Raw genomic sequence first — 9,646 nt, forward strand, 5'->3', positions numbered from 1 at the left:
TTTATCATTCATTTATTTCTGTTTGCTATACATGCTTGCTCAAGACTATGTACCCCCTTCATCATTGTACCTTGTATTCACGTATGTGTTTGTTCGTTACTCACCAATATCAATTGAATAGGCGAGTTAAATTGTTATTTTGTGGCATTACCATTTAACAAGGGGGGAAGATGTAAGGATACAGGAAGGGCAATTTCTATGGCCAGGTTGACTGCTTGACAAGTGTTTTAGTAGAAACTAGGCTTTGGGGGCTGTGATGGCAAAATATATATCTTCTGTGCTGTCTCTAAAATGATCTGTTTTTCAAGCCGATTCCAGATGTCAAAGGGTAATCTTTCGGAGGGCACACCAAGTGCATCTTGGCATCTTTCCCAGTTTAGTTTAGATTCTACATCAAAAAAGATCAAAAGGTTGTGGCATTTTGACAGGATAAGCATAAACCTCAAAAGTCCCTGCAGGATGCATTGAAATAGGTAAGTTTTGTTAAAAACATCTAGCTACAAATTTTGCAGGTACCGATTATGCAAATTCTGCACAAAACCAAAAGGTCTATAATGATTGACTCGTTGATTTATATGTCAAGAAGGGGTGACAAATTGGAAGATAGGTTAAAGAGTGGTCTGAATTCTTCTGACCAATAATTATTAAGACAAATGAGGGGACAAAATTGGGAGGGTGATGCCAGGACAGGATATAAGGGAGGGGTAACGATACAGGGAGAGGAACGCCGCACTAGGGCAACCACAGAAGAGACAGGAAGGAGAGAAGGTATGAAAAAACCAGACAGACAGCTTTCGATCAAAACATCTAGATTCCTGATGGATGGTTTAATCAACTTTAATCAAGGCGAGCTCAGGACAGACAGAAACCTCCCGTGGAGCAGAAAGGCAAAAGCTCGCTTGATCTTGATTTTCAGTATGAATACAGACCGTGAAAGCGGGGCCTCACGTTCCTTCTTTTTGGTTTTTAAGCAGGAGGTGTCAGAAAAGTTACCGCAGGGATAACTGGCTTGTGGTGGCCAAGCGTTCAGAGCGAGGTCGCTTTTTGACCCTTGGACGTCGGCTCTTCCTATCATAGTGAAGCAGAATTCACCAAGCGTTGGATTGTTCACCCACTAATAGGGAATGCGAGCTGAGTTTAGAGCGTCGCGAGACAGGTTAGTTTCACCCTACCGATGATGTGTTGTTACAATCATAATCCTGCTCAGGACGAGAGGAACCGCAGATTCAGACATTTGGTGTATGTGCTTGGCTGAGGAGCCAATGGGGCGAAGCTACCATCTGTGGGATTATGACTGAACCCCTCTAAATCAGAACCCCCCCTACACATATAATAGCTCTTCCACTGGCTGCTGCCAGTCTGTGAAGACAATACTGAGCTAGATAGACCAATGGTCTGACTCAGTATATGGCCGCTTCCTATGTTCCTATGTGCTTTGGCCCTGGTCCCAAATCCATTCCCAGCTGGGTAGCTGCAGCAGAGGCTGATAACTTGCCCATGAAACACGAAAGCAGACACATCTACACAGCCAGTAGTTATAGATTGGAAAGGTTTTTATTCCCTTAAAAAAACACCCCAAACCTTTGGTATCTTAAAATCAGGACAACTGTGTTCAGATCACCAGGAAGTCTGTGGGTCTCCCCACAACCCAGAACCTCAGAAACAGGTCACTGCAACGGACCAAACAAGTTAACACCCGCCCATCCCCAACAACTTTCATTGAAGTTCACTCTTCTGTACACTATGCTCAGAAAAAGGCTGGGGAACCCAGTACCAGCATGAAGCAAATGTGTGTGAGAGATAAATCTATGTACATTCTGAAGTGGCCATTGATTCCCTCTCCAAGCAGCCTTGCCGTTAAAGAATCAACACCCCAAACCCACTAATAATAAATTATAGTATACACAGCAAATGAGGCCACTTTTAGTCTGGGAAGCAGGAAGCAAATTCTCCAGTTAGGCTGTGTTTGAGGATCCCAGAAAGAAAGAACGGGAGTTTGCTTATCATCCTCCTAGAAAACTGAGCCTCGAAAAATGAAAAGTTGTCATGAAATTTTCAAGTATTGGCCACCAAAAGAAGGTTTTAATAGAAAAGAAGGGGGCTGAGGGAGAGGTGTGTGTGTGTGTGTGTGTGTGTGTGTGTGTGTGTGTGTGTGTGTGTATGTGTGAGTGAGAGAGAGAGAGAGGGGGGGGCAAAGACACACGAGTGCGAAGATAAATTCTTGAGCTACTAAATACGTTCCAACTTTCCCCTCCCAACAAGGCACCGAATGGTTAGCTGCTTTCTCCCGCTGCGGGTTTGCCCAGAGCTCTACTTCTGGGGGCAAAGAATCCAAGAGGGACAGTGTACATTCATTCCCCCAGACAGATCGAACTTTGGGCTCAGTTAATTAACAGCACAAGTTGCCACTCATGTGACGATCACTAGAGTAGGACAAACTGCCCTACCCTCGTTGGTGATGGTGTGCTCTTAAAAAGCAAGATCAGAGGGGGAGGAAGGGAGTGTCTAAGAGAGAGAGAGGAGCTGGTTTAGAGGGTACCCTTCTCATCAAGGTAGGAGGAAACTCCCTCCAACTCTCTCTCAGATGACCACTTCCTCCCCTTGACCTTGCTTTTAAGAGCACACAGTCAGGAGATGGGAGTGAACAGAGCTCCCAAAATAGGGCAGGCAAATATGACCATCACCAATGCTCCCTCTCACAGGGATTCCCAGATGTGGTTGACTACAACTCCCAGAATCCCCTGCTGCCATGGCTTTTGCTTGGGGATTCTGGGAGTGGTAGTCAACCACATCTGGGAATCTCTCTTCGAGACAACGTTGGTCATCATCCTGTGAAGGAGGCTACTCATGGCACACCACTTCTCCCCAATTTATAGTCTCTTAACTAGGCTGCCTTTGAACCACACACTCATACAACACACACACACACACAACTCTTAACTACTTCAACATCAGCAAACTGCTTTTAACTCTTAAGAACGTTTTGAAACACAAACTCAGCAGAAAGGAAAAACAAAACAAAACAATACTAGCATTTTGCAGAAGGAGATGAGGCAGAAAGTTAAGCTGCTGCCTCTGGGAGAAGTGTCCTTTCCCCTCTCCACCTGTAAAGTGATGTCCTTGTGCTGACAGACGCACACCCCGCAAAGCTGGTGCTTGCAGGGGCGTGGCAAAACTCTCCATGTCATGTTTACCAGGCAAGGGGGTGGTTAAAGGCTACTGTTTCCAAAGCATCTGCTCTGAGGAGCAGCTGTTCGGGTTTGTGATGGTTTGAAACAAGGTTGTGACGGTGGGGGTGGGAAGGCAGGCAACAGGACGCTGAGCTCTTCCAGGGCAAAAGGGCAACCCCCGTGCCTATGCACGCACGCACAGAGGGAATAGTAAGAACCTACTGAGAGAGTCCCGAGGTTCCAGAAGTATGCACGCTATATGCAAGAGACCTCTAGACCTCTATGCAGTCCCTTTGCTGGTTTTTGTTTTGAAGGAAAGGTGTGCTGTACGGCACACCACATCTGCGGTCTCGATTCCCGGCATTTTGCGCAGAAATCTAGCCCTCCGCTACCCAAGCCAATGCCGGCATTAGCTACCGACCCGGCCCTGGCGCCTCTTGCCACGTCCCTAGACAGAGTCTGCAGAATGTGCAAACTTTCCTCCCCCTTCCCTTCAGCGGCTACTCTCCCTCTTCTCGGCAGAGAAGCAACAACCTACAAAGCTGCTCCCAGCCCTCCGTCGACTTCTGGGTGGGCGAAACGGGCACGAGACACCAAACATTTGATCCCGCCTCAGAAGTGAGCCTGCCTTCCTTCCTTCCTTCGGGACTAGGATGCATTATTCTGGCTCCTCGTTGCTTCCACCACGAATCCGACACCCACAAGAATCCAGTCATCGTTTTCCTGCCTTCTGGAGCTGAAGGCGGCAGTGGCCACACGCCCGACTTGTGAGGAACCATCTCCCTCCGCACACACCTTTTCAGGGTGGCCACATGTCTCCGTGAGACCCAGCATATGGCCTTGACCTTAACTCCTGGTCGAGAACCTCCTCCTCAACATGGGGCCCTGGGCTCACGGTGCAGCAAGCTCAGCTTATTAATGGACACAACCCTTCTGAGGCAACGCTGGTCCAGGAGGGCCCTCCCCAGAGCAGAAACTCTGCCAAAGTGCACCCTCCCCAAATATTTTTGTACTGGAGCACTTCTTTAAACAGTTGGTTTTGAACTCTTGCTCTTGCTCAACCTTGCCATGAAGAACCCACTGCCTTCTACGAAGACGCAGCTCACACGCAGGCACACAGACACTGCTTGTTCACAGGACACTCCAGGGTCCTACCTGTGTCCTCTCTCACAGGGACTCCCAGATGTGGTTGACCACAACTCCCAGAATCCCCAGCTGCAACGACGGCTTTTGCTTGGGGGTTCTGGGACTGGTAGTCAACCACGCCTGGGAATCCCTGTGAGAGGACCCTAACCTTAGAAGATCCACCCCGACGACGTGTGGGGCAGGGAGGAAGGCTTAAAAAAAAACCCCAACCCAACCCCAGAGGCTGGCTCAGTCCGCGAAGCGCCAGGCCTCACGCCTTGCTCCGGAAGAGAGGCTTGGCCCCTGGTCCGCAGTACTCGTTGTAGATGAGCTTGAAGAGGAACAAGTGGAAGAGAACGATGAGGGAGGCGACGCTGAACCAGAAGAGGAAAGGCAAGCCCGGGGACTGCTTGGCCATGTGCTCCTCGTGGGCCAGGATGGCCTTGAGATGCAGGGTGTGCCTCAGGTCCTGCAGGTGGACCAAGTTCGTGGAGATGTACAGCAGCGGCGTGATGGGCTGGGTCACCATGACGGGGAAGGTGTGGCCGCGGGGCTCTGCCGTCAGCTCCACGGGGTCGTTGGAGCAGCCCCCCTCGCAGGCGTAGAGCTGGACGGGCTTGTCCTGGAACTTGACGGAGACGTGGAGGAAGGGCTTGCCCTCCGCGTCCAGCAGGACGGCCAGGTTGATCAGGTCCTTGTTGTAGTGGATGCCCCGCAGCGAGTAGCTGTTGTGCAGCACGTCCGGGTCGGCCTGGAACTGCAGGTGGTTCTCCGTGAACTGCAGCCCGCCGAAGCTGAGCACCATCCCCTGCATGAGGCCGTGGGCCCCCGTGGCCAGCAGGCCTTTGCAGCCCCGCTTCTGGAAGGTCAGCTTCCACAGGTCCGAGAGCTGCAGGATCTGGGGCACGCTGGCCAGCTGCCCCGGCCACAGGTTTCCGGCGTGCATGGTGGCGTGGCCGCTGAAGCAGTGGTCGGCGTAGTTCAAGGCGGCTTCCATTTTCTCGCGCTCCTCGCTGGCGATGAGAGGGTCCAGGAGGGGAGACGGGATGGTCGACAGGACGTAATAAAGAGTCATGTTGACGGTGTCGCTGGAGGGGGTGTGAGCGTCGGTGATCTTCTTGATTTCAACCCCTGCGATGCAAAGCAAACAATTCAGAGAGCGTTCCTTCCCTTGCCTCCAAGAGGGTTATGTCAGAACAGGGATGCACAACTTCAGGCCTCCTTCAGATGTTGTACTGCAGCTCCCATGATCCCTGGCCACTGGAGCTAGGGATGATGGGAGTTGTTGTCCAACTGCAGCAGAAGGGCCTGTGTTATTTTGTCTCTGCTCTTCGCGGCAAAGAACGCAAGCTGGTGGTTTCCTGCCTACCCAAAACTCACCTATAGGCAAGCCAGTCTCTCTAAAGCTCTCCCACACATCTGCATAATAATGCTGGCCTACCTTACAAGGCTGTTGTAGGGATTTCCAAGAATGCACATGAAGGGCTCTGAAAGTTTCAAATGACCTCTACAGCTACTGTCACCTGATTTTATTCTCTGTGAGGTCCGTCGGGCTGAAAGGCAGCAACTTGTGACGGCCAAGCGCTCAGATTCAGAGCGGCTGTGCAGCTGAACCTGGGGCTTCCCCTTGCAAAACTCAGCACTCTGTTTACTGTGCCCTTCCGGCTCAGGCCGCTGCAAACGGAGAAGAGCGAGGAAACAGGAAGTCCGTGTTGGCATGAGGACTCAGGGGACTTAGTCATGAAACCAGTGGGGCAAAGAATAAAACATTAACAGAAAACGGAGACCGATACAGTCTGTCCGGCTGTGCATGGCTGAAGCTTTCTGGGTTTCAAACCTGGAGGACAAATAGGAGAAAATGGGGGGGGGGAACCAGTTGCTACCCAGGAAACGAATGCCCAGTCCTAAAGGCCACACTACAGCCTGTTTCAGGTGAATATTCCCTCCTCGAAAGCAATGGTTCAGATCATTCAGACCTGTTTCTCAATAACAGAGGGGTTAGGCGCCAGCACTTTGACCCTGAAAGAGCGACGTGCACCCTTGCTGCTAGATATCTCATTCACATGATACCAAAAAAGGGGTGATCCTCCGTGATCCCTACATGAAGGAAGTGAACGGTAAGAGAGACCCTCCTCTATGACCTTCACCATGAGTACCCGAGGTTGCTTTTGCGTGAATACGGGCAAACATTTCTGGTTTATACACACTTCTCGCAGGGGACAGAGCAGATGCCCGGCATGCAGAAGGCCCCAGGTTCAACCCGTGGCATCTCCAAAATCAAAAGGCCTCTGACCTTGGAGAGCGGCTGACAAGCAGAGCAGGCAGCCCTGCGACTATAATCTGACCTTGGAGAGCGGCTGCCAGTCAGCGTAGACAGCGCTGGGCTAGCTAAACCCACGGCCTGACTCTGCACAGGGCAGCGGAAAGGGAAAGGGAAAGTGTGCCGTCGAGTTGGCACCGACTCTGTGGCGCCCACAGAGCCCTGTGGTTGTCTTTTGGTAGGATACAGGAGGGGTTGACCATTGCCTCCTCCCACGCAGTATGAGAGAATGATGCCTTTCAGCATCTTCCTCTGTCGCTCCTGCCCGACAGAGGTGTTCCCCATAGTCTGGGGAAACATACCAGCGGAGATTCGAACCGGCCACCTCATGCTCGTTAGGCAAGTCGCTTCCCCCAAACCCCTTCCAAGAAGCAGAAGTCGTGCCCGACACATCGGATGGGGTTTGAATCGTGCTCACGCCCACGAGCGTGACAGATACGCCGTATCGGGCCGAGCCGACGCACCCGGCCTCACCTGAGATAAAGAGTTCGGCCCAGGCCTGCCGGTGTTCCTGGATCAAGTCCTCCGTCCTCATCTTCATCACCTCCAGCATCTCCTTCTTGGCCGCCTCCCGCAGCCTGCTGAAGGCCTCTTCCAGCCGGGAGGCCTCGATGGGCGGCGAGGTGTGGACCACCGACAGCAGGGTCTCCTCGAACTGCGACTTGGGCGCCACCTGCACCCGGTTGACCAGCTTCTTGGCTGCCACCACCACCAACACCACCGTCTTGCTGCCGGGCTGCGGCACCCGGCCGGACGAGAGGAAGAACTGCCGCTCGTCCGCTTTCTCCAGGCTGGTGATGAACTTGCCACTGCCGCCGCCGCCGCTGGAGCCCGAGGCCGCGCCGGGGCCGGCCACTTCGAAGGCCACCAGGCGGTCGGTGGGGTTGGCGATGGCCAGGCGCTGCAGGTAGAGGTGCCGCCGCCCGCGGTGGGCCAGCAGCTCCTCCCGGACGGTGACGCACTCCCGGGCCGCCCCGTCCGACGCCGACGCCGGCCCCGTCTGGACGCACCGGGCCCGGCGGATGGCCCCCTCCTTCAGCATGGCCACCGCGGCCCCCGCTTCGCCCAGGGCGCCGGCCGGGGCCCGGAGCTGCGCCAAGGCCGGGTACTCGGTGGGGTGGGCCGGGCCGCCCGCCGTGGGGCCCGTGGCGGCGGCGGCCACCCAGAGCCGGTTGGCGGCCACGTCCAGCAGCAGGTGCCCGTTGCCCACCAGGGCCGGGGCCGCCGGGTTGGCGTGAGCGGCATTGGTGGCCACGGGCAGGCCGGGGGCTGGCGGCAGCAGGCGGGCCTCCCCGCGCTGGGCCCAGGCCTGCCAGGCCCGGACTTCGGCCTGCAGGCAGAGGCCGGCGGCGGCCCCCGGGGGCTGCCCGGTTCTCCAGGGCAGGAGGAGGAGGCCCGGCCGGGCGCCGCCCAGCAGGTACCAGTAGGCCCCCAGCAGGAAGGCCAGCAGGCCCAGCAGGCGCCGCGCCCAGCTGCTGGACAGCAGGCCCGGCAGCCCCTTCAGCCGCTGCTGCAGCCACATGATGGCGCGGGGGGAGAGGGAGGGAAGGAAGGGAGGCCGAGGAAAGAGGCAGCGGGGCGCCCCGGGCGCTAGCTCATGGCCGCCGGCCGGCGCGGCCACGCGAGGCCCCGGCTTTTGCGGCCTAGGCGCGCGGCTGGGCGCTCGTCTCCGGCGGCAGCAGAGGGGGGCGGCGGCCGGGTGGTGGTGGTGGTGGTGGTCGGGCAGGCAGCCGAGGAGGTCGCAGCTGGCTGCTGGGCTCCCCGCCTCGTCTAGGCCGGCCGCGGCTTCTCCTCCTTCCTCCTCCTTCTCGCGGCGAGGCGGGGCGGAGCAGGAGGGGCAGCCCGGCTGGGCTGGGCGAGGAGGAGGCGGGGAGGAGGCGGAGGCCCGGCCGGCACCTTCCTCTTCTCCTCGGGTGCCCTCCTCCTCTCCCCACCAGTCCCTCTTCCTGGGGGCAGGGCAGGGGAGGCTGCTGCTGCTGGGGTGCCCTCTGAGCATCTGCAGAGTGTTCCCCTCTCTCTCTTTCTCTCTCTCCCCCCCCCCCCGGCATCAGGGGAGAGGGGGTTCTGGGGCTGCAGCGGCTCGGCCAGCCATGGGAGACAGTGCCTCTGAGCTTCTGCAGAGGGCCCGCTGGCTGGTTTAGGTTCTGTTGTTTTGGGCTCTGTTTTTCTTTTCTTTTTGCAGATCTGTATGGACAAAGGGCTTCTTCTGGGCACCGGCCGAATGCCTGTCCCCTGGGTAGAGGGAAGGTTTTGTGGGGGTTGGTTTTGTTTTTCAAGCAGATCTATGGACAGAGTGTTTCTGAGTGTCTGCAGAGTGCCTGCCCCCCTGGCAGGAGGAAAGTTTTGGTTCTGGTTTTTTCCCTTTTCTTTTTGCAGACCTTTGGGTAAAGGGCTCCTTCTGGGTATCAGCAGAATGCCTGTTCCGTGGGTAGAGGGTAGTTTTTTGGATTAATAATAATAATAATAATAATAATAATAATAATAATAATAATAAAAACCAGATCTATGGACAGAGTGTTTCTGAGCATATGTAGTGTCTGCTCCTTGACAGAAAGAAAGTTTGGGGTCCTTTTGGGGTATGTGTTCATTCTTTCTTTCTCTCGGAGCATCTGCAAAGTTTATGTCTTACTTTTTTAGAATAAAAGTTTGGGTTCTCTGCTGCTGTGTGAGGACATCTCCTGGGTTGTTATTGTATGCTCCCTTTGGGTTCTCTCTTTGAAAATGTGTGGGGAAAGTCCCTTTGAGCATCTGCAGAGTGCCTGTTCCCTGGCAGAAGGAAAAGGTTCTGGATGTGGTTGCCAGGAGTCGACACCAACTTCACGGGCACAATCTTTCTTTTCCTATGGACAAAGTGCCTCTGAGCATTGTAGAGTGCCTGTTTCCTGGATAGAAAAGTAGTTTGGTTTGGTTTTAATGTGTGCAAGAACAAAGTATCCCTGAGCATTTACAGAGTTCCTGTTCAGTGAACAGACTGAAAGCTTTTGTTTTGTTTTTAAAAGGGGGGCCTGTATAATTTCACGGTTTTTTAATG

The 9,646-nt window shown here is 54.5% G+C and overlaps 1 protein-coding gene across 1 annotated transcript; it reads right to left on the reverse strand.

Moving 5' to 3' along the window:
* Positions 1–1,535: 1,535 nt before the first annotated feature.
* KIAA2013 (KIAA2013 ortholog) lies at positions 1,536–8,848 on the reverse strand. Its single transcript, XM_053280680.1, has 2 exons — positions 7,090–8,848; positions 1,536–5,426 (listed from the first exon to the last, which is right to left on the reverse strand). The coding sequence occupies exons 1-2, from the start codon at positions 8,609–8,611 to the stop codon at positions 4,567–4,569; spliced, it is 2,382 nt and encodes a 793-aa protein (XP_053136655.1). The 5' UTR covers positions 8,612–8,848; the 3' UTR covers positions 1,536–4,566.
* Positions 8,849–9,646: the final 798 nt, after the last annotated feature.

Source organism: Hemicordylus capensis, chromosome 16, assembly GCF_027244095.1.
Source record: "Hemicordylus capensis ecotype Gifberg chromosome 16, rHemCap1.1.pri, whole genome shotgun sequence".
In the NCBI taxonomy this organism is placed as follows: domain Eukaryota; kingdom Metazoa; phylum Chordata; class Lepidosauria; order Squamata; family Cordylidae; genus Hemicordylus; species Hemicordylus capensis.